Source organism: Apostichopus japonicus, chromosome 10 (assembly GCF_037975245.1).
Source record: "Apostichopus japonicus isolate 1M-3 chromosome 10, ASM3797524v1, whole genome shotgun sequence".
Classification (NCBI taxonomy): Eukaryota; Metazoa; Echinodermata; class Holothuroidea; order Aspidochirotida; family Stichopodidae; genus Apostichopus; species Apostichopus japonicus.
The window spans coordinates 13,638,153-13,663,112 of record NC_092570.1 but is presented as its reverse complement, the minus strand read 5'-3'; the positions used below and the strand labels follow the sequence as shown (position 1 = coordinate 13,663,112).

General features: G+C 37.1%; 1 protein-coding gene across 2 annotated transcripts in view; it reads left to right on the top strand.

Moving 5' to 3' along the window:
• The window catches only part of LOC139975083 (uncharacterized), a 68,579-nt gene that overhangs the window by 3,928 nt on the left and 39,691 nt on the right, over positions 1–24,960 (top strand). For both annotated transcript variants that reach the window (XM_071982704.1, XM_071982705.1), the window contains exons 2-4: positions 237–1,696; positions 3,239–3,399; positions 4,636–4,695. In XM_071982704.1, the coding sequence (XP_071838805.1) occupies positions 237–1,696; positions 3,239–3,399; positions 4,636–4,695 (1,681 nt within the window). The remainder of the gene's footprint in view (positions 1–236; positions 1,697–3,238; positions 3,400–4,635; positions 4,696–24,960) is intronic.

Genomic DNA, 24,960 nt, shown 5'->3' with positions numbered 1-24,960 from the left:
AGGTTGTATGAGCACATTCCACCGAATTGTCTTCATATGCAAGATTGCCATTATTTCATAAGATGACTGGCATAATAGCCATTTGGCTAAAATTGCCACAAAAGAGTAGTTTTATGGTACTATTCCATAGCCATTTTGAAATGACCAAATGGTCACCAGGCCACCCCATTTGTATATTTCAACCTCTGTTTTCAGTCACACATATAGACCTGTGGTTTTGTAACTTTGATTTGCAGTAAGCATTTGCGACCTGACTACAGAGACACTCACGATCCCAGAGAGAGCCTCTTGTTTCCACCACCGCCCCCACCGTTACCCCAGCAGTCTGGTCCTGATCCAGCCATTTTCCATGCCCACCATGAGTATTTCCCAGATCCCAGGGGGCCTCCCAGAGATATGAGAGCTGATCCAAGAGGCGGCCCAAACTTTGATCCCAGGCTGGACTCGAGGGCTGGCCACAGGGGTGACTTTAGGGATGACACGAGGAGAGATCATGTAGGGGAGCCTAGAGACATACAGGGAGACCCGAGAGGTGACCTGAGGGACCCCAGGGGGGATCAAAGGAAGATGGTTTATCAGGATAGGCGAGGGGGATATGAACCTAGGCCAAGAGGTGAATGGGACAGAGCTTACAAACCTAAGGGTGAGGGAGGAAGAGATAGTTGGAGAGGTTGTGATCATCCTCAGAGAGATAACAGGTACCAAGACTCTTTCAGAGGCCCAAGAGATTCTCACTACCCCGTTGGGAACAGAAGCGATGTTAGAGGGGGCAGAAGAGGGCAGTATCCTGATCAGGGAAGGAGCGGTGGAGGAGGAAGGGGTAGAGAGGAGGAACACGGTTGGGCATATCCTCTGAGAGAAGGTCCACCGAGGGGAGGAAGCTTCGGTAGGGATCGATATCGGTCTGAAGGGGACAGGTCCAAGAGAGACAGCGACCCTCCCGGGCACGATAGGTACAAACACGATAGACACTCTGGGAGTGGAAAGAGGGAGGGAGAACACGGAGAAGAGAGGCAGGAACAGCCAACCAAACGTAAGAGGGAAGAAGGAGAAGGACCGTCATCTAAGAAGAAGGAAGGAGAGGCAAGGAGGACTTCTTCTAAGGATAGAACAGGGTCAGCAAAGGAACCGGACGACAAAGTGAAACCCAAACCAGAGAAACCCCTCAAGATGGAGGAGATCTCCAGCGACGACTCCATCGGCAGTCAGCACGCTGCCAGGAAGGAACCCTCGGTCAAGGGTGAGACCAGGGTAACGGAGCTAAAAGAGGAGGCGAACCCAACTAGATCCAGTTCTAGAGACAGATCACGATCCAGCAGGGAATCTTCTGCCTTGAAGGAAGGCGGTCGCGAGGAGAGAACCCGTCGCAGCCTGAGCAGGGGGAGCAGCGCTCAGAGGTCGAGAAGCAAACAGAGGGACGTCGACAGGGCCGAAGAGAACATCAAGATGGAGGCAATAGTGGAAGTGAAAACAAACGAGAGAATCGATTCCGCAGTGAAGCAAGAGTCCGAAGTGAAGATGGAGAAGACGGAAGCTGCTCCAGAGATGAAGACGAAGGAAGGTGAGAGGAGGACGATCAAGAAGGAGGAGAAGGACGAGGAGGAGGAGGAGGAAGGAAAACAAGATCTGTCAGATATCAGCGACGACGACTTTGTCGTCGAAGACGAAGACGGTTTGCAAGAAGACAAGCCTGCAAGTAAGTAAACTATTTAATGTTTTTGCTTTTCAGCTTTTTCTAAGAATTTTATGATTATGCTACATTCAAATGTTGCTTCAAGAGCCCTCTAAGACAAGTTTTCACCAACTGTTACAGAAAAACTGTGCAAGATGGCGGAAAAGGGTAGTTGGAGGGTAGACTTGTGTTCCTTATCAGTCTGCAGATTAATGGAGAAGTTTTGCACTCGTGTGCAAACAATTTGGGATGTGTTTGTTAAGATTGTTGGGCCAACATGTGTGCATACAAGTTGGGATATGTATGTTAAGTTTGGTAAGTTTGGTTTAGTACAATATGGGATACTAATATCATGATGGTTATGTCAACATTTAAGTTAAAACATCAAAGTTTACCCCCGGTATGATCCTGGCCGACGTGGGAGTGTCGCCATCTCTCGCGGGTCCTGCGTTGATGGAACAAGTCAGAGCAGTCTGTGCCAAGGCAGTAGAAGAGCAAGGTAATAGGAAGAATTTCAATGTCTCCTTAAATTAAGGTGACCAGACGTCCCCGATTTTTGGGGACAGTCCCAGATTACAGTGTGCTGTCCCTGATGAACAAGTGTCCCCGAAAATGCCCCCGAGTCGTCAAAATGTTCAGGAATTTTGAAAATATCCCACATTATTAGTAAAATAATTGTAAAAACAAAATTTAGTCAAGTGTGCAGAAGCAGAACGAAACTAACCAGCATTCCAGGTGGACCAGTGTAAAGTGGAAACACTGACATAAAAATATATTTCAGATCGCTCTAGCCTAGCACTCTTTCGTAAAGTAACTAACTTTCATCTAAGAAAAAGCTACATTATTGAAAGTAAAATTGATTTAAAAAGTGCTTCTAAGTATCACCATTTTACATCTTGAAGCACCATAGGCACTTGAAATTTGTTTTCACCCCCTCCCCTTTGACCCCTCACCCATATCAGTCACACAATAAATGTCCCTGATTCCAGTCAGGAAAATTAGTCACCTTACCCATGCATGATAAAAAGAATATCTACTTGCAGTAGATGTGCATTCAAATTGTGCAATCTAGATTAAATCTTGGGAATGAAAGTTTTTGATTTGCATCCACTGCCTGTATGCTTCAAAGCCCCTTCCAAAAAACTTTATTCTTTACAAAAAATGATTTTTCAAGAAAAAGGCACTCCATCTTACAAATTAAAACTGTTCCAAATCATTATCCAACAGTACTAAATGGGTAGGCTATTCATACCTTCACATGTCAATATTACCAACATGCAGTAGGCTAGTTAACAAAACAGCCCAAGTGCCATTTCTAATGAACCACAGTTTGACAAATTTATCAGTAGCACCTATATCTGTACATTGCAAAAAATTAACTTGTAAAATATAAGTAAAAAGCCTCATGCTGTATGGAAAATTAAATGTTCGGACACAAAACTTAAACTTTCCTTCCCGTGTCCTTATGCATTTGCAAACATCACTAACTATGTTGATCTTCTGAACAATATCTGACTTCTGACCTTCTTGTCTTGTTTCTTGATTTGCATTATTGAATTTTAACAGACCCAAGAAAGATGCTCGGGAGAAGTAAGACGGCGAATGGTATAGATTCCTCAGTTATGGATCACAAGCTGTGCAAAAATAACAATGCTAATAGTCCTAATTTACTATCAGCTATTCTTGATGAGATAAAAGCTCTGAGAAATGACACCACTGCCCTAGAGGTTAGTTACATTTTCAAATGACCTTGGAACTGACTTTTTTGTTTGTAAGATGCCCTAGAATAAACTAGCCATCTAGCTAGCTGCCATATTTCTCTATGTCTGATGTCGTAGTGTTACTATAAGAGGATAGGGGGAGAAACTGATTGCTTTTCAGTTTCATAATTTACATGGTGAATGTAGCTGTATTGTCACTGACATCAATGATATCAATACTTCAGGGAGCCCAACCCCCCTTCCCTCCCCCCTGCCCCGTGGAATGTCTTGCTCCCGGCTTGCCACCCCAAATGACATTGATGGGCACAAGCAAAAATATTGGACGGAAATGCCAAAATGCATTTAAAGACTCAGTTAAACCAGTTCGTGGTTGATGTTAATCCTTAATTGACAGGAATACCAGCCAATTGCATCTCAAGTTAAATATTATCCTATTATTTTGCTGTCTGTCATCGCTACGAGGTCCCCTCGCCAAACACACTACCCAACGAGATAACCTGCTAGGCTGCTACCATGCTTGTTATATCATGTGTATGTTTATAACTATGATACCACTTTCCACTGTCTGAAGTGAATCGGATATTGTTACTTGGAAGCTGCAGCATGATATATGAGTAATTTTATCATCACATGTATGAACTCACACAGACGGATCATTGGTTAGAATAGGCCTAACCAAAGTATATATAGATTTAAGCCGATTAATGTAATAAAACCGATGGACTATGGTGCTGGACAGACAGTTTTGTAGTGGCTGATGAATGAAGCCTAATTCGATGTAAGTGAGCTTCATATTCATATTTATTTAAACCATAATTATAGTTAATCATAGACAATGAGATAGCTTAAACTGTACTGTTGAAAGAATAGTCCAAACCAAAAATGAGAACAATTTGGTGGATGTAACTCAGGAATAAATTGTGCAACCTGGGTAAAGAAAACTTTCATAACAGTACTGTTACCATCGTTTCAAGTGCTTGGGAATGGGGCATATATTGCAAAGGTACATAAAAATGACTGAACTGGTCGCTCGCGAAACTTGCCCCACCCCCCCTACACTCCAACTCTTTGCCCCCTTAGCCTCCCAGATAAAAAAGTCTTGTTACACCACTGCCTGCACCCTAATTGACTGTAGGACTGTGACCCTCCTGACCCCCTTCTTGTGGTGCCTGACCCTTGACAATATATGAGTTACAATGGATCTTTACGTATAAAGAAAAACGTTTGTTTTTGTTGTTACAGGAGCATGTAAAGTCAGTGGTTGACTCCCAAGCAAAGGTGTCCGAACAGCTCGCTGAATTGGTAAGAAATGAAGGTGCCCATCAATATTATGCAGCGGGGAAAATAATAAGAAAGGAAAAAATAATAAGAAAGGAAAAAGAGAGAGACATGTGGAGAGCAAGAAAAACATGTCAAGTAGTCTTACTGGTGGCTGTTCTTCTTTTTTTTTAAATTTGGTTTTAAGTAAGACAAACTTAATGAATTTGGATTTCACTTTACAGATCATCTTTCTATGAGATTGTCTCAAGAATTTGTCATTATCAGTAGTGGATAGAAATGAATTGATCTATTTTGGATTGACTCCAGTACTCCTACCCATTTGGTATTCTAACCCATTAGTAGTTCCCAAGAGAGGACCCAGGTGAAATAGTCAAAACTTGGGTGTCACATGATCATTCAGACCTTGGTTCATTCACTGTTCACCCAGTCATGAGGTCATGACCTCACACTCTACAGTGCATACAGTTGGCCTAATGCAAATAGCAGATTTTGAATCAGAGCAGTGCATAAAGTTAGGCCCTAATGCAAAAGCAGATTCTGAATCAGAGCAGTGCATAAAGTTAGGCCTAATGCAACAAGCAGATTTTGAATAAGAGCAGTGCATAAATTTATGCCTATTGCAAATAGCAGACTTTGAATAAAAGCAGTGCATAAATGATAAAGTTAGGCCTAATGCAAATAGCAGATTCTGAATAAGAGCAGTGCATAAAGTTAGGCCTAATGCAACAAGCAGATTTTGAATAAGAGCAGTGCATAAAGTAATGCCTATTGCAAATAGCAGATTTTGAATAAGAGCAGTGCATAAATTTATGCCTAATGTAAATAGCAGATTTTAAGTAAGAGCAGTGCATAAATTTATGCCTAATGCAAATAGCAGATTTTGAATAAGAGCAGTGCATAAATTTATGCCTAATGTAAATAGCAGATTTTGAATCAGAGCAGTGAATTAAGTTAGGCCTAATGCAAATAGCAGATTCTGAATAAGAGCAGTGCATAAAGTTAGGCCTAATGCAACAAGCAGATTTTGAATAAGAGCAGTGCATAAAGTTATGCCTAATGCAAATAGCAGATTTTGAATAAGAGCAGTGCATAAATTTATGCCTAATGTAAATAGCAGATTTTAAGTAAGAGCAGTGCATAAATTTATGCCTAATGCAAATAGCAGATTTTGAATAAGAGCAGTGCATAAATTTATGCCTAATGTAAATAGCAGATTTTGAATCAGAGCAGTGAATTAAGTTAGGCCTAATGCAAATAGCAAAATTTGAATAAGAGGAGTGCATAAAGTTATAGGCCTAATGCAAATAGCAGATTTTGAATAAGAGCAGTGCATAAAGTTAGGCCTAATGCAAATAGCAGATTTTGAATCAGAGCATTGCATAAAGTTAGGCCATATGCAAATAGCAGATTTTGAATCAGAGCGGTGCATAAAGTTAGGCCATATGCAAATATCAGATTTTGAATCAGAGCAGTGCATAAAGTAAGACCTATTGCAAATAGCAGATTTTGAATAAGAGCAGTGCATAAAGTTAGGCCTAATGCAAAAAGCAGCTTTTGAATAAGAGCAGTGCATAAAGTTAGACCTAATGTAAATAGCAGATTTTGAATAAGAGCAGTGCATAAAGTAAGGCCTATTGCAAAAAGCAAATTTTGAATAAGAGCAGTGCATGAAGTTAGGCCTAATGCAAAAAGCATATTTTGAATAATCTTGAGCAGTGCATAAAGTTAGGCCTAATGCAAATAGCAGATTTTGAATCAGAGCAGTGCATACAGTTAGGGTTACTGCAAATAGCAGATTTTGAATAAGAGCAGTGCATAAAGTTAGGCCTAATGCAAATAGCAGATTTTGAAAAGAGCAGTGCATAAAGTTAGGAATAATGCAAATAGCAGATTTTGAATCAGAACAGTGCATAAAGTTAGGCCTAATGCAAAAAGCAGATTTTGAATCAGAGCAGTGCATAAAGTAAGGCCTATTGCAAAAAGCAAATTTTGAATAAGAGCAGTGCATAAAGTTAGGCCTAATGCAAAAAGCAGCTTTTGAATAAGAGCAGTGCATAAAGTTAGGAATAATGCAAATAGCAGATTTTGAATAAGAGCAGTGCATAAAGTTTGGCCTAATGCAAAAAGCAGATTTTGAATAAGAGCAGTGCATAAAGTTAGGCCTAATGCAAATAGAAGATTTTGAATCAGAGCAGTGCATAAATGATAAAGTAAGGCCTAATGCAAAAAGCAAATTTTGAATAAGAGCAGTGCATAAAGTTAGGCCTAATGCAAAAAGCAGATTTTGAATAAGAGCAGTGCATAAAGTTAGGCCTAATGCAAAAAGCAGATTTTGAATCAGAGCAGTGCATACAGTTAGGCTTAATGCACAAAGCAGATTTTGAATCAGAGCAGTGCATAAAGTAAGGCCTATTGAAAAATGCAAATTTTGAATAAGAGCAGTGCCTCAAGTTAGGCCTAATGCAACAAGCAGATTTGAATAATCTGCTATTTGCATAAAGTTAGGCCATATGCAAATAGCAGATTTTGAATCAGAGCAATGCATAAAGTTAGTCCCAATGCAAAAAGCAACTTTTGAATCAGAGCAGTGCATAAAGTTAGGCCCAATGCAAATAGCAGATTTTGAATCAGAGCAGTGCATAAAGTTAGTCCCAATGCAAAAAGCAAATTTTGAATAAGAGCAGTGCATAAAGTTAGGCCAAATGCAAAAAGCAGATTTAAAATCAGAGCAGTGCATAAAGTTAGGCCCAAAGCAAAAAGCAAATTTTGAATAAGAGCAGTGCATAAAGTTAGGCTTTATACAAATAGCAGATTTTGAATAAGAGCAGTGCATAAAGTTTGGCCTAATGCAAAAAGCAGATTTTGAATAAGAGCAGTGCATAAAGTAAGGCCTTATGCAAATAGAAGATTTTGAATCAGAGCAGTGCATAAATGATAAAGTAAGGCCTAATGCAAAAAGCAGAATTTGAATAAGAGCAGTGCATAAAGTTAGGCCTAATGCAAAAAGCAGATTTTGAATAAGAGCAGTGCATAAAGTTAGGCCTAATGCAAAAAGCAGATTTTGAATCAGAGCAGTGCATAAAGTAAGGCCTATTGCAAAAAGCAAATTTTGAATAAGAGCAGTGCCTCAAGTTAGGCCTAATGCAACAAGCAGATTTGAATAATCTGCTATTTGCATAAAGTTAGGCCATATGCAAATAGCAGATTTTGAATCAGAGCAATGCATAAAGTTAGTCCCAATGCAAAAAGCAAATTTTGAATCAGAGCAGTGCATAAAGTTAGGCCAAATGCAAATAGCAGATTTTGAATCAGAGCAGTGCATAAAGTTAGTCCCAATGCAAAAAGCAAATTTTGAATAAGAGCAGTGCATAAAGTTAGGCCAAATGCAAAAAGCAGATTTTGAATCAGAGCAGTGCATAAAGTTAGGCCCAAAGCAAAAAGCAAATTTTGAATAAGAGCAGTGCATAAAGTTAGGCCTTATACAAATAGCAGATTTTGAATAAGAGCAGTGCATAAAGTTAGGAATAATGCAAATAGCAGATTTTGAATAAGAGCAGTGCATAAAGTTTGGCCTAATGCAAAAAGCAGATTTTGAATCAGAGCAGTGCATAAAGTTAGGCCTAATGCAAATAGAAGATTTTGAATCAGAGCAGTGCATAAATGATAAAGTAAGGCCTAATGCAAAAAGCAGAATTTGAATAAGAGCAGTGCATAAAGTTAGGCCTAATGTAAAAAGCAGATTTTGAATAAGAGCAGTGCATAAAGTTAGGCCAAATGCAAAAAGCAGATTTTGAATCAGAGCAGTGCATACAGTTAGGCTTAATGCACAAAGCAAATTTCGAATAAGAGCAGTGCCTCAAGTTAGGCCTAATGCAACAAGCAGATTTGAATAATCTGCTATTTGCATAAAGTTAGGCCATATGCAAATAGCAGATTTTGAATCAGAGCAATGCATAAAGTTAGTCCCAATGCAAAAAGCAAATTTTGAATCAGAGCAGTGCATAAAGTTAGGCCAAATGCAAATAGCAGATTTTGAATCAGAGCAGTGCATAAAGTTAGTCCCAATGCAAAAAGCAAATTTTGAATAAGAGCAGTGCATAAAGTTAGGCCAAATGCAAAAAGCAGATTTTGAATCAGAACAGTGCATAAAGTTAGGCCCAAAGCAAAAAGCAAATTTTGAATAAGAGCAGTGCATAAAGTTAGGCCTTATACAAATAGCAGATTTTGAATAAGAGCAGTGCATAAAGTTAGGCCCAATGCAAAAAAGCAGATTTTGAATAAGAGCAGTGCATTAAGTTAGGCCCAATGCAAATAGCAGATTTTGAATAAGAGCAGTGCATAAAGTTAGGAATAATGCAAATAGCAGATTTTGAATAAGAGCAGTGCATAAAGTTAGGCCTAATGCGAAAAGCAGATTTTGAATCAGAGCAGTGCATAAAGTTAGGCCTAATGCAAAAAGCAGATTTTGAATCAGAGCAGTGCATAAAGTTAGGCCTAATGCAAATAGCAGATTTTGAATAAGAGCAGTGCATAAAGTAAGGCCTTATGCAAATAGCAGATTTTGAATCAGAGCATTGCATAAAGTTATAGGCCTAATTGCGAAAAGCAGATTTTGAATCAGAGCAGTGCATAAAGTTAGGCCTAATGCAAATAGCAGATTTTGAATCAGAGCAGTGCATAAAGTTAGGCCTAATGCAAATAGCAAAATTTGAATAAGAGCAGTGCATAAAGTTAGGCCTTATGCAAATAGCAGATTTTGAATCAGAGCATTGCATAAAGTTATAGGCCTAATGCACAAAGTAGATTTTGAATAAGAGCAGTGCATAAAAGATAAAGTTAGGCCTAATGCAAATAGCATATTTTGAATCAGAGCAGTGCATAAAGGTAGGCCTTATGCAAATAGCAGATTTTGAATCAGAGCAGTGCATAAAGTTATAGGCCTAATGCAAATAGCAGATTTTGAATCAGAGCAGTGCATAAAGTTATAGGCCTAATGCAAATAGCAGATTTTGAATAAGAGCAGTGCATAAAGTTAGGCCTAATGCAAATATCAGATTTTGAATCAGAGCAGTGCATAAAGCTAGGCCTACTGCAAATAGCAGATTTTGAATAAGAGCACTGCATAAATGATAAAGTTAGGCCTAATGCAAATAGCAGATTTTGAATCAGAGCAGTGCATAAAGGTAGGCCTTATGCAAATAGCAGATTTTGAATCAGAGCAGTGCATAAAGTTATAGGCCTAATGCAAATAGCAGATTTTGAATCAGAGCAGTGCATAAAGTTAGGCCTAATGCAAAAAGCAGATTTTGAATCAGAGCAGTGCATAAAGTTAGGCCTAATGCAAAAAGCAGATTTTGAATCAGAGCAGTGCATAAAGTTAGGCCTAATGCAAATATCAGATTTTGAATCAGAGCAGTGCATAAATGATAAAGTTAGGCCTAATGCAAAATGCAGATTTTGAATCAGAGCAGTGCATAAAGGTAGGCCTTATGCAAATATCAGATTTTGAATCAGAGCAGTGCATAAAGTTATAGGCCTAATGCAAATAGAAGATTTCGAATAAGAGCAGTGCATTAAGTTATAGGCCTAATGCAAATAGCAGATTTTGAATAAGAGCAGTGCATAAAGTTAGGCCTAATGCAAAAAGCAGATTTTGAATAATCTTGAGCAGTGCATAAAGTTAAGCCTAAAGCAAATATCAGATTTTGAATCAGAGCAGTGCATAAAGTTAGGCCCAATGCAAAAAACAAATTTTGAATAAGAGCAGTGCATAAAGTTAGGCCCAATACAAAAAGCAGATTTTGAATCAGAGCAGTGCATAAAGTTAGGCCTTATACAAATAGCAGATTTTGAATCAGAGCAGTGCATAAAGTTAGGACCAATGCAAAAAGCAGATTTTGAATCAGAGCAGTGCATAAAGTTAGGCCCAATGCAAAAAGCAGATTTTGAATCAGAGCAGTGCATACAGTTAGGCTTAATGCACAAAGCAGATTTTGAATCAGAGCAGTGCATAAAGTAAGGCCTATTGCAAAAAGCAAATTTTGAATAAGAGCAGTGCCTCAAGTTAGGCCTAATGCAACAAGCAGATTTGAATAATCTGCTATTTGCATAAAGTTAGGCCATATGCAAATAGCAGATTTTGAATCAGAGCAATGCATAAAGTTAGTCCCAATGCAAAAAGCAAATTTTGAATCAGAGCAGTGCATAAAGTTAGGCCAAATGCAAATAGCAGATTTTGAATCAGAGCAGTGCATAAAGTTAGTCCCAATGCAAAAAGCAAATTTTGAATAAGAGCAGTGCATAAAGTTAGGCCAAATGCAAAAAGCAGATTTTGAATCAGAGCAGTGCATAAAGTTAGGCCCAAAGCAAAAAGCAAATTTTGAATAAGAGCAGTGCATAAAGTTAGGCCTTATACAAATAGCAGATTTTGAATAAGAGCAGTGCATAAAGTTAGGAATAATGCAAATAGCAGATTTTGAATAAGAGCAGTGCATAAAGTTTGGCCTAATGCAAAAAGCAGATTTTGAATAAGAGCAGTGCATAAAGTTAGGCCTAATGCAAATAGAAGATTTTGAATCAGAGCAGTGCATAAATGATAAAGTAAGGCCTAATGCAAAAAGCAGAATTTGAATAAGAGCAGTGCATAAAGTTAGGCCTAATGCAAAAAGCAGATTTTGAATCAGAGCAGTGCATAAAGTTAGGCCTAATGCAAAAAGCAGATTTTGAATCAGAGCAGTGCATACAGTTAGGCTTAATGCACAAAGCAAATTTTGAATAAGAGCAGTGCCTCAAGTTAGGCCTAATGCAACAAGCAGATTTGAATAATCTGCTATTTGCATAAAGTCAGGCCATATGCAAATAGCAGATTTTGAATCAGAGCAATGCATAAAGTTAGTCCCAATGCAAAAAGCAAATTTTGAATCAGAGCAGTGCATAAAGTTAGGCCAAATGCAAATAGCAGATTTTGAATCAGAGCAGTGCATAAAGTTAGTCCCAATGCAAAAAGCAAATTTTGAATAAGAGCAGTGCATAAAGTTAGGCCAAATGCAAAAAGCAGATTTTGAATCAGAACAGTGCATAAAGTTAGGCCCAAAGCAAAAAGCAAATTTTGAATAAGAGCAGTGCATAAAGTTAGGCCTTATACAAATAGCAGATTTTGAATAAGAGCAGTGCATAAAGTTAGGAATAATGCAAATAGCAGATTTTGAATAAGAGCAGTGCATAAAGTTTGGCCTAATGCAAAAGCAGATTTTGAATAAGAGCAGTGCATAAAGTTAGGAATAATGCAAATAGAAGATTTTGAATCAGAGCAGTGCATAAATGATAAAGTAAGGCCTAATGCAAAAAGCAGAATTTGAATAAGAGCAGTGCATAAAGTTAGGCCTAATGCAAAAAGCAGATTTTGAATAAGAGCAGTGCATAAAGTTAGGCCTAATGCAAAAAGCAGATTTTGAATCAGAGCAGTGCATACAGTTAGGCTTAATGCACAAAGCAAATTTTGAATAAGAGCAGTGCCTCAAGTTAGGCCTAATGCAACAAGCAGATTTGAATAATCTGCTATTTGCATAAAGTTAGGCCATATGCAAATAGCAGATTTTGAATCAGAGCAATGCATAAAGTTAGTCCCAATGCAAAAAGCAAATTTTGAATCAGAGCAGTGCATAAAGTTAGGCCAAATGCAAATAGCAGATTTTGAATCAGAGCAGTGCATAAAGTTAGTCCCAATGCAAAAAGCAAACTTTGAATAAGAGCAGTGCATAAAGTTAGGCCAAATGCAAAAAGCAGATTTTGAATCAGAACAGTGCATAAAGTTAGGCCCAAAGCAAAAAGCAAATTTTGAATAAGAGCAGTGCATAAAGTTAGGCCTTATACAAATAGCAGATTTTGAATAAGAGCAGTGCATAAAGTTAGGCCCAATGCAAAAAGCAGATTTTGAATAAGAGCAGTGCATAAAGTTAGGCCCAATGCAAATAGCAGATTTTGAATAAGAGCAGTGCATAAAGTTAGGAATAATGCAAATAGCAGATTTTGAATAAGAGCAGTGCATAAAGTTAGGCCTAATGCGAAAAGCAGATTTTGAATCAGAGCAGTGCATAAAGTTAGGCCTAATGCAAATAGCAGATTTTGAATCAGAGCAGTGCATAAAGTTAGGCCTAATGCAAATAGCAGATTTTGAATCAGAGCAGTGCATAAAGTTAGGCCTTATGCAAATAGCAGATTTTGAATCAGAGCATTGCATAAAGTTATAGGCCTAATGCGAAAAGCAGATTTTGAATCAGAGCAGTGCATAAAGTTAGGCCTAATGCAAATAGCAGATTTTGAATCAGAGCAGTGCATAAAGTTAGGCCTAATGCAAATAGCAAAATTTGAATAAGAGCAGTGCATAAAGTTAGGCCTTATGCAAATAGCAGATTTTGAATCAGAGCATTGCATAAAGTTATAGGCCTAATGCACAAAGTAGATTTTGAATAAGAGCAGTGCATAAAAGATAAAGTTAGGCCTAATGCAAATAGCATATTTTGAATCAGAGCAGTGCATAAAGGTAGGCCTTATGCAAATAGCAGATTTTGAATCAGAGCAGTGCATAAAGTTATAGGCCTATTGCAAATAGCAGATTTTGAATCAGAGCAGTGCATAAAGTTATAGGCCTAATGCAAATAGCAGATTTTGAATAAGAGCAGTGCATAAAGTTAGGCCTAATGCAAATATCAGATTTTGAATCAGAGCAGTGCATAAAGCTAGGCCTACTGCAAATAGCAGATTTTGAATAAGAGCAGTGCATAAATGATAAAGTTAGGCCTAATGCAAATAGCAGATTTTGAATCAGAGCAGTGCATAAAGGTAGGCCTTATGCAAATAGCAGATTTTGAATCAGAGCAGTGCATAAAGTTATAGGCCTAATGCAAATAGCAGATTTTGAATCAGAGCAGTGCATAAAGTTAGGCCTAATGCAAAAAGCAGATTTTGAATCAGAGCAGTGCATAAAGTTAGGCCTAATGCAAAAAGCAGATTTTGAATCAGAGCAGTGCATAAAGTTAGGCCTAATGCAAATATCAGATTTTGAATCAGAGCAGTGCATAAATGATAAAGTTAGGCCTAATGCAAAATGCAGATTTTGAATCAGAGCAGTGCATAAAGGTAGGCCTTATGCAAATATCAGATTTTGAATCAGAGCAGTGCATAAAGTTATAGGCCTAATGCAAATAGAAGATTTCGAATAAGAGCAGTGCATTAAGTTATAGGCCTAATGCAAATAGCAGATTTTGAATAAGAGCAGTGCATAAAGTTAGGCCTAATGCAAAAAGCAGATTTTGAATAATCTTGAGCAGTGCATAAAGTTAAGCCTAAAGGAAATATCAGATTTTGAATCAGAGCAGTGCATAAAGTTAGGCCCAATGCAAAAAACAAATTTTGAATAAGAGCAGTGCATAAAGTTAGGCCCAATACAAAAAGCAGATTTTGAATCAGAGCAGTGCATAAAGTTAGGCCTTATACAAATAGCAGATTTTGAATCAGAGCAGTGCATAAAGTTAGGACCAATGCAAAAAGCAGATTTTGAATCAGAGCAGTGCATAAAGTTAGGCCCAATGCAAAAAGCAGATTTTGAATAAGAGCAGTGCATAAAGTTGGGTCTAATGCAAAATGCAGATTTTGAATAAGAGCAGTGCATAAAGTTATAGGCCTAATGCAAATAGCAAAATTTGAATAAGAGCAGTGCATAAAGTTAGGCCAACTGTAAATAGCAGATTTTGCATCAGAGCATTGCATAAAGTTATAGGCCCAATGCAAATAGCAGATTTTGAATAAGAGCAGTGCATAAATGATAAAGTTAGGCCTAATGCAAATAGCAGATTTTGAATCAGAGCAGTGCATAAAGGTAGGCCTAATGCAAAAAGCAGATTTTGAATAAGAGCAGTGCATAAAGTTAGGCCCAATGCAAAAAGCAGATTTTGAATAAGAGCAGTGCATAAAGTTAGGCCCAATGCAAATAGCAGATTTTGAATAAGAGCAGTGCATAAAGTTAGGAATAGTGCAAATAGCAGATTTTGAATAAGAGCAGTGCATAAAGTTAGGCCTAATGCGAAAAGCAGATTTTGAATCAGAGCAGTGCATAAAGTTAGGCCTAATGCAAATAGCAGATTTTGAATCAGAGCAGTGCATAAAGTTAGGCCTAATGCAAATAGCAGATTTTGAATAAGAGCAGTGCATAAAGTTAGGCCTTATGCAAATAGCAGATTTTGAATCAGAGCATTGCATAAAGTTATAGGCCTAATGCGAAAAGCAGATTTTGAATCAGAGCAGTGCATAAAGTTAGGCCTAATGCAAATAGCAGATTTTGAATCAGAGCAGTGCATAAAGTTAGGCCTAATGCAAATAGCAAAATTTGAATAAGAGCAGTGCATAAAGTTAGGCCCAATGCAAAAAGCAGATTTTGAATAAGAGCAGTGCATAAAGTTGGGTCTAATGCAAAATGCAGATTTTGAATAAGAGCAGTGCATAAAGTTATAGGCCTAATGCAAATAGCAAAATTTGAATAAGAGCAGTGCATAAAGTTAGGCCAACTGTAAATAGCAGATTTTGCATCAGAGCATTGCATAAAGTTATAGGCCCAATGCAAATAGCAGATTTTGAATAAGAGCAGTGCATAAATGATAAAGTTAGGCCTAATGCAAATAGCAGATTTTGAATCAGAGCAGTGCATAAAGGTAGGCCTAATGCAAAAAGCAGATTTTGAATAAGAGCAGTGCATAAAGTTAGGCCCAATGCAAAAAGCAGATTTTGAATAAGAGCAGTGCATAAAGTTAGGCCCAATGCAAATAGCAGATTTTGAATAAGAGCAGTGCATAAAGTTAGGAATAGTGCAAATAGCAGATTTTGAATAAGAGCAGTGCATAAAGTTAGGCCTAATGCGAAAAGCAGATTTTGAATCAGAGCAGTGCATAAAGTTAGGCCTAATGCAAATAGCAGATTTTGAATCAGAGCAGTGCATAAAGTTAGGCCTAATGCAAATAGCAGATTTTGAATAAGAGCAGTGCATAAAGTTAGGCCTTATGCAAATAGCAGATTTTGAATCAGAGCATTGCATAAAGTTATAGGCCTAATGCGAAAAGCAGATTTTGAATCAGAGCAGTGCATAAAGTTAGGCCTAATGCAAATAGCAGATTTTGAATCAGAGCAGTGCATAAAGTTAGGCCTAATGCAAATAGCAAAATTTGAATAAGAGCAGTGCATAAAGTTAGGCCTTATGCAAATAGCAGATTTTGAATTAGAGCATTGCATAAAGTTATAGGCCTAATGCACAAAGTAGATTTTGAATAAGAGCAGTGCATAAAAGATCAAGTTAGGCCTAATGCAAATAGCATATTTTGAATCAGAGCAGTGCATAAAGGTAGGCCTTATGCAAATAGCAGATTTTGAATCAGAGCAGTGCATAAAGTTATAGGCCTAATGCAAATAGCAGATTTTGAATAAGAGCAGTGCATAAAGTTACACCTAATGCAAATATCAGATTTTGAATCAGAGCAGTGCATAAAGCTAGGCCTACTGCAAATAGCAGATTTTGAATAAGAGCCGTGCATAAATGATAAAGTTAGGCCTAATGCAAATAGCAGATTTTGAATCAGAGCAGTGCATAAAGGTAGGCCTTATGCAAATAGCAGATTTTGAATCAGAGCAGTGCATAAAGTTATAGGCCTAATGCAAATAGCAGATTTTGAATCAGAGCAGTGCATAAAGTTAGGCCTAATGCAAAAAGCAGATTTTGAATCAGAGCAGTGCATAAATGATAAAGTTAGGCCTAATGCAAAAAGCAGATTTTGAATCAGAGCAGTGCATAAATGATAAAGTTAGGCCTAATGCAAATAGCAGATTTTGAATCAGAGCAGTGCATAAAGGTAGGCCTTATGCAAATATCAGATTTTGAATCAGAGCAGTGCATAAAGTTATAGGCCTAATGCAAATAGAAGATTTCGAATAAGAGCAGTGCATTAAGTTATAGGCCTAATGCAAAAAGCAGATTTTGAATCAGAGCAGTGCATACAGTTAGGCTTAATGCACAAAGCAAATTTTGAATAAGAGCAGTGCCTCAAGTTAGGCCTAATGCAACAAGCAGATTTGAATAATCTGCTATTTGCATAAAGTTAGGCCATATGCAAAAAGCAAATTTTGAATCAGAGCAGTGCATAAAGTTAGGCCAAATGCAAATAGCAGATTTTGAATCAGAGCAGTGCATAAAGTTAGTCCCAATGCAAAAAGCAAATTTTGAATAAGAGCAGTGCATAAAGTTAGGCCAAATGCAAAAAGCAGATTTTGAATCAGAACAGTGCATAAAGTTAGGCCCAAAGCAAAAAGCAAATTTTGAATAAGAGCAGTGCATAAAGTTAGGCCTTATACAAATAGCAGATTTTGAATAAGAGCAGTGCATAAAGTTAGGAATAATGCAAATAGCAGATTTTGAATAAGAGCAGTGCATAAAGTTTGGCCTAATGCAAAAAGCAGATTTTGAATAAGAGCAGTGCATAAAGTTAGGAATAATGCAAATAGAAGATTTTGAATCAGAGCAGTGCATAAATGATAAAGTAAGGCCTAATGCAAAAAGCAGAATTTGAATAAGAGCAGTGCATAAAGTTAGGCCTAATGCAAAAAGCAGATTTTGAATAAGAGCAGTGCATAAAGTTAGGCCTAATGCAAAAAGCAGATTTTGAATCAGAGCAGTGCATACAGTTAGGCTTAATGCACAAAGCAAATTTTGAATAAGAGCAGTGCCTCAAGTTAGGCCTAATGCAACAAGCAGATTTGAATAATCTGCTATTTGCATAAAGTTAGGCCATATGCAAATAGCAGATTTTGAATCAGAGCAATGCATAAAGTTAGTCCCAATGCAAAAAGCAAATTTTGAATCAGAGCAGTGCATAAAGTTAGGCCAAATGCAAATAGCAGATTTTGAATCAGAGCAGTGCATAAAGTTAGTCCCAATGCAAAAAGCAAACTTTGAATAAGAGCAGTGCATAAAGTTAGGCCAAATGCAAAAAGCAGATTTTGAATCAGAACAGTGCATAAAGTTAGGCCCAAAGCAAAAAGCAAATTTTGAATAAGAGCAGTGCATAAAGTTAGGCCTTATACAAATAGCAGATTTTGAATAAGAGCAGTGCATAAAGTTAGGCCCAATGCAAAAAGCAGATTTTGAATAAGAGCAGTGCATAAAGTTAAGCCCAATGCAAATAGCAGATTTTGAATAAGAGCAGTGCATAAAGTTAGGAATAATGCAAATAGCAGATTTTGAATAAGAGCAGTGCATAAAGTTAGGCCTAATGCGAAAAGCAGATTTTGAATCAGAGCAGTGCATAAAGTTAGGCCTAATGCAAATAGCAGATTTTGAATCAGAGCAGTGCATAAAGTTAGGCCTAATGCAAATAGCAGATTTTGAATAAGAGCAGTGCATAAAGTTAGGCCTTATGCAAATAGCAGATTTTGAATCAGAGCATTGCATAAAGTTATAGGCCTAATGCGAAAAGCAGATTTTGAATCAGAGCAGTGCATAAAGTTAGGCCAAATGCAAAAAGCAGATTTTGAATCAGAACAGTGCATAAAGTTAGGCCCAAAGCAAAAAGCAAATTTTGAATAAGAGCAGTGCATAAAGTTAGGCCTTATACAAATAGCAGATTTTGAATAAGAGCAGTGCATAAAGTTAGGCCCAATGCAAAAAGCAGATTTTGAATAAGAGCAGTGCATAAAGTTAGGCCCAATGCAAATAGCAGATTTTGAATAAGAGCAGTGCATAAAGTTAGGAATAATGCAAATAGCAGATTTTGAATAAGAGCAGTGCATAAAGTTAGGCCTAATGCAAAAAGCAGATTTTGAATCAGAGCAGTGCATAAAGTTAGGCCTAATGCAAATAGCAGATTTTGAATCAGAGCAGTGCATAAAGTTAGGCCTAATGCAAATAGCAGATTTTGAATAAGAGCAGTGCATAAAGTTAGGCCTTATGCAAATAGCAGATTTTGAATCAGAGCATTGCATAAAGTTATAGGCCTAATTCGAAAAGCAGATTTTGAATCAGAGCAGTGCATAAAGTTAGGCCTAATGCAAATAGCAGATTTTGAATCAGAGCAGTGCATAAAGTTAGGCCTAATGCAAATAGCAAAATTTGAATAAGAGCAGTGCATAAAGTTAGGCCTTATGCAAATAGCAGATTTTGAATCAGAGCATTGCATAAAGTTATAGGCCTAATGCACAAAGTAGATTTTGAATAAGAGCAGTGCATAAAAGATAAAGTTAGGCCTAATGCAAATAGCATATTTTGAATCAGAGCAGTGCATAAAGGTAGGCCTTATGCAAATAGCAGATTTTGAATCAGAGCAGTGCATAAAGTTATAGGCCTAATGCAAATAGCAGATTTTGAATCAGAGCAGTGCATAAAGTTATAGGCCTAATGCAAATAGCAGATTTTGAATAAGAGCAGTGCATAAAGTTAGGCCTAATGCAAATATCAGATTTTGAATCAGAACAGTGCATAAAGCTAGGCCTACTGCAAATAGCAGATTTTGAATCAGAGCAGTGCATAAATGATAAAGTTAGGCCTAATGCAAATAGCAGATTTTGAATCAGAGCAGTGCATAAAGGTAGGCCTTATGCAAATAGCAGATTTTGAATCAGAGCAGTGCATAAAGTTATAGGCCTAATGCAAATAGCAGATTTTGAATCAGAGCAGTGCATAAAGTTAGGCCTAATGCAAAAAGCAGATTTTGAATCAGAGCAGTGCATAAAGTTAGGCCTAATGCAAAAAGCAGATTTTGAATCAGAGCAGTGCATAAAGTTAGGCCTAATGCAAATATCAGATTTTGAATCAGAGCAGTGCATAAATGATAAAGTTAGGCCTAATGCAAAATGCAGATTTTGAATCAGAGCAGTGCATAAAGGTAGGCCTTATGCAAATATCAGATTTTGAATCAGAGCAGTGCATAAAGTTAGGCCTAATGCAAAAAGCAGATTTTGAATCAGAGCAGTGCATAAAGTTAGGCCTAATGCAAAAAGCAGATTTTGAATCAGAGCAGTGCATAAAGTTAGGCCTAATGCAAATATCAGATTTTGAATCAGAGCAGTGCATAAATGATAAAGTTAGGCCTAATGCAAAATGCAGATTTTGAATCAGAGCAGTGCATAAAGGTAGGCCTTCTGCAAATATCAGATTTTGAATCAGAGCAGTGCATAAAGTTATAGGCCTAATGCAAATAGAAGATTTCGAATAAGAGCAGTGCATTAAGTTATAGGCCTAATGCAAATAGCAGATTTTGAATAAGAGCAGTGCATAAAGTTAGGCCTAATGCAAAACGCAGATTTTGAATAATCTTGAGCAGTGCATAAAGTTAAGCCTAAAGCAAATATCAGATTTTGAATCAGAGCAGTGCATAAAGTTAGGCCCAATGCAAAAAACGAATTTTGAATAAGAGCAGTGCATAAAGTTAGGCCCAATACAAAAAGCAGATTTTGAATCAGAGCAGTGCATAAAGTTAGGCCTTATACAAATAGCAGATTTTGAATCAGAGCAGTGCATAAAGTTAGGATCAATGCAAAAAGCAGATTTTGAATCAGAGCAGTGCATAAAGTTAGGCCCAATGCAAAAAGCAGATTTTGAATAAGAGCAGTGCATAAAGTTGGGTCTAATGCAAAATGCAGATTTTGAATAAGAGCAGTGCATAAAGTTAGGCCTAATGCAAATAGCAAAATTTGAATAAGAGCAGTGCATAAAGTTAGGCCAACTGTAAATAGCAGATTTTGAATCAGAGCATTGCATAAAGTTATAGGCCCAATGCAAATAACAGATTTTGAATAAGAGCAGTGCATAAATGATAAAGTTAGGCCTAATGCAAATAGCAGATTTTGAATCAGAGCAGTGCATAAAGGTAGGCCTAATGCAAAAAGCAGATTTTGAATAAGAGCAGTGCATAAAGTTAGGCCCAATGCAAAAAGCAGATTTTGAATAAGAGCAGTGCATAAAGTTAGGCCCAATGCAAATAGCAGATTTTGAATAAGAGCAGTGCATAAAGTTAGGAATAGTGCAAATAGCAGATTTTGAATCAGAGCAGTGCATAAAGTTAGGCCTAATGCAAATAGCAGATTTTGAATCAGAGCAGTGCATAAAGTTAGGCCTAATGCAAATAGCAGATTTTGAATAAGAGCAGTGCATAAAGTTAGGCCTTATGCAAATAGCAGATTTTGAATCAGAGCATTGCATAAAGTTATAGGCCTAATGCGAAAAGCAGATTTTGAATCAGAGCAGTGCATAAAGTTAGGCCTAATGCAAATAGCAGATTTTGAATCAGAGCAGTGCATAAAGTTAGGCCTAATGCAAATAGCAAAATTTGAATAAGAGCAGTGCATAAAGTTAGGCCTTATGCAAATAGCAGATTTTGAATCAGAGCATTGCATAAAGTTATAGGCCTAATGCACAAAGTAGATTTTGAATAAGAGCAGTGCATAAAAGATCAAGTTAGGCCTAATGCAAATAGCATATTTTGAATCAGAGCAGTGCATAAAGGTAGGCCTTATGCAAATAGCAGATTTTGAATCAGAGCAGTGCATAAAGTTATAGGCCTAATGCAAATAGCAGATATTGAATAAGAGCAGTGCATAAAGTTAGGCCTAATGCAAATATCAGATTTTGAATCAGAGCAGTGCATAAAGCTAGGCCTACTGCAAATAGCAAAATTTGAATAAGAGCAGTGCATAAATGATAAAGTTAGGCCTAATGCAAATAGCAGATTTTGAATCAGAGCAGTGCATAAAGGTAGGCCTTATGCAAATAGCAGATTTTGAATCAGAGCAGTGCATAAAGTTATAGGCCTAATGCAAATAGCAGATTTTGAATCAGAGCAGTGCATAAAGTTAGGCCTAATGCAAAAAGCAGATTTTGAATCAGAGCAGTGCATAAAGTTAGGCCTAATGCAAAAAGCAGATTTTGAATCAGAGCAGTGCATAAAGTTAGGCCTAATGCAAATATCAGATTTTGAATCAGAGCAGTGCATAAATGATAAAGTTAGGCCTAATGCAAATAGCAGATTTTGAATCAGAGCAGTGCATAAAGGTAGGCCTTATGCAAATATCAGATTTTGAATCAGAGCAGTGCATAAAGTTATAGGCCTAATGCAAATAGAAGATTTCGAATAAGAGCAGTGCATTAAGTTATAGGCCTAATGCAAATAGCAGATTTTGAATAAGAGCAGTGCATAAAGTTAGGCCCAATACAAAAAGCAGATTTTGAATCAGAGCAGTGCATAAAGTTAGGCCTTATACAAATAGCAGATATTGAATCAGAGCAGTGCATAAAGTTAGGACCAATGCAAAAAGCAGATTTTGAATCAGAGCAGTGCATAAAGTTATGCCCAATGCAAAAAGCAGATTTTGAATAAGAGCAGTGCATAAAGTTAGGCCTAATGCAAAATGCAGATTTTGAATAAGAGCAGTGCATAAAGTTATAGGCCTAATGCAAATAGCATATTTTGAATCAGAGCAGTGCATTAAGTTAGGCCTAATGCAAATAGCAAAATTTGAATAAGAGCAGTGCATAAAGTAAGGCCAACTGTAAATAGCAGATTTTGAATCAGAGCATTGCATAAAGTTATAGGCCCAATGCAAATAGCAGATTTTGAATAAGAGCAGTGCATAAATGATAAAGTTAGGCCTAATGCAAATAGCAGATTTTGAATCAGAGCAGTGCATAAAGTTAGGCCTAATGCAAAAAGCAAATTTTGAATAAGAGCAGTGCATAAAGTTAGGCCTTATACAAATAGCAGATTTTGAATCAGAGCAGTGCATAAAGTTAGGCCCAATGCAAAAAGCAGATTTGAATCAGAGCAGTGCATAAAGTTAGGCCCAATGCAAAAAGCAGATTTTGAATAAGAGCAGTGCATAAAGTTAGGCCTAATGCAAAAAGCAGATTTTGAATAATCTTGAGCAGTGCATAAAGTTAGGCCTAATGCAAATATCAGATTTTGAATCAGAGCAGTGCATAAAGTTAGGCCTAATGCAAAAAGCAGATTTTGAATAAGAGCAGTGCATAAAGGTAGGCCTTATGCAAATAGCAGATTTTGAATCAGAGCAGTGCATAAAGTTATAGGCCTAATGCAAATAGCAGATTTTGAATCAGAGCAGTGCATAAAGTTAGGCCTAATGCAAAAAGCAGATTTTGAATCAGAGCAGTGCATAAAGTTAGGCCTAATGCAAAAAGCAGATTTTGAATCAGAGCAGTGCATAAAGTTAGGCCTAATGCAAATATCAGATTTTGAATCAGAGCAGTGCATAAATGATAAAGTTAGGCCTAATGCAAATAGCAGATTTTGAATCAGAGCAGTGCATAAAGGTAGGCCTTATGCAAATATCAGATTTTGAATCAGAGCAGTGCATAAAGTTATAGGCCTAATGCAAATAGAAGATTTTGAATAACAGCAGTGCATTAAGTTATAGGCCTAATGCAAATAGCAGATTTTGAATAAGAGCAGTGCATAAAGTTAGGCCTAATGCAAAAAGCAGATTTTGAATAATCTTGAGCAGTGCATAAAGTTAAGCCTAAAGCAAATATCAGATTTTGAATCAGAGCAGTGCATTAAGTTAGGCCCAATGCAAAAAACAAATTTTGAATAAGAGCAGTGCATAAAGTTAGGCCCAATACAAAAAGCAGATTTTGAATCAGAGCAGTGCATAAAGTTAGGCCTTATACAAATAGCAGATATTGAATCAGAGCAGTGCATAAAGTTAGGACCAATGCAAAAAGCAGATTTTGAATCAGAGCAGTGCATAAAGTTATGCCTAATGCAAAAAGCAGATTTTGAATAAGAGCAGTGCATAAAGTTAGGCCTAATGCAAAATGCAGATTTTGAATAAGAGCAGTGCATAAAGTTATAGGCCTAATGCAAATAGCATATTTTGAATCAGAGCAGTGCATTAAGTTAGGCCTAATGCAAATAGCAAAATTTGAATAAGAGCAGTGCATAAAGTTAGGCCAACTGTAAATAGCAGATTTTGAATCAGAGCATTGCATAAAGTTATAGGCCCAATGCAAATAGCAGATTTTGAATAAGAGCAGTGCATAAATGATAAAGTTAGGCCTAATGCAAATAGCAGATTTTGAATCAGAGCAGTGCATAAAGTTAGGCCTAATGCAAAAAGCAAATTTTGAATAAGAGCAGTGCATAAAGTTAGGCCTTATACAAATAGCAGATTTTGAATCAGAGCAGTGCATAAAGTTAGGCCCAATGCAAAAAGCAGATTTTGAATCAGAGCAGTGCATCAAGTTAGGCCCAATGCAAAAAGCAGATTTTGAATAAGAGCAGTGCATAAAGTTAGGCCTAATGCAAAAAGCAGATTTTGAATAATCTTGAGCAGTGCATAAAGTTAGGCCTAATGCAAATATCAGATTTTGAATCAGAGCAGTGCATAAAGTTAGGCCTAATGCAAAAAGCAGATTTTGAATAAGAGCAGTGCATAAAGTTAGGCCCATACAAAAAGCAGATTTTGAATAAGAGCAGTGCATAAAGTTAGGCTTAATGCAAAAAGCAGATTTTGAATCAGAGCAGTGCATAAAGTTAGGCCTAATGCAAATATCAGATTTTGAATAAGAGCAGTGCATAAAGTTAGGAATAATGGAAATAGCAGATTTTGAATAAGAGCAGTGCATTAAGTTAGGCCTAATGCAAATAACAAAATTTGAATAAGAGCAGTGCATAAAGTTAGGCCTACTGTAAATAGCAGATTTTGAATCAGAGCATTGCATAAAGTTATAGGCCTAATGCAAAAAGCAGCTTTTGAATAAGAGCAGTGCATAAAGTTAGGAATAATGCAAATAGCAGATTTTGAATAAGAGCAGTGCATAAAGTTTGGCCTAATGCAAAAAGCAGATTTTGATTAAGAGCAGTGCATAAAGTTAGGCCTAATGCAAATAGAAGATTTTGAATAAGAGCAGTGCATAAAGTTAGGCCTAATGCAAAAGCAGATTTTGAATAAGAGCAGTGCATAAATGATAAAGTAAGGCCTAATGCAAAAAGCAGAATTTGAATAAGAGCAGTGCATAAAGTTAGGCCTAATGCAAAAAGCAGATTTTGAATAAGAGCAGTGCATAAAGTTAGGCCTAATGCAAAAGCAGATTTTGAATCAGAGCAGTGCATACAGTTAGGCTTAATGCACAAAGCAGATTTTGAATCAGAGCAGTGCATAAAGTAAGGCCTATTGCAAAAAGCAAATTTTGAATAAGAGCAGTGCCTCAAGTTAGGCCTAATGCAAAAGCAGATTTTG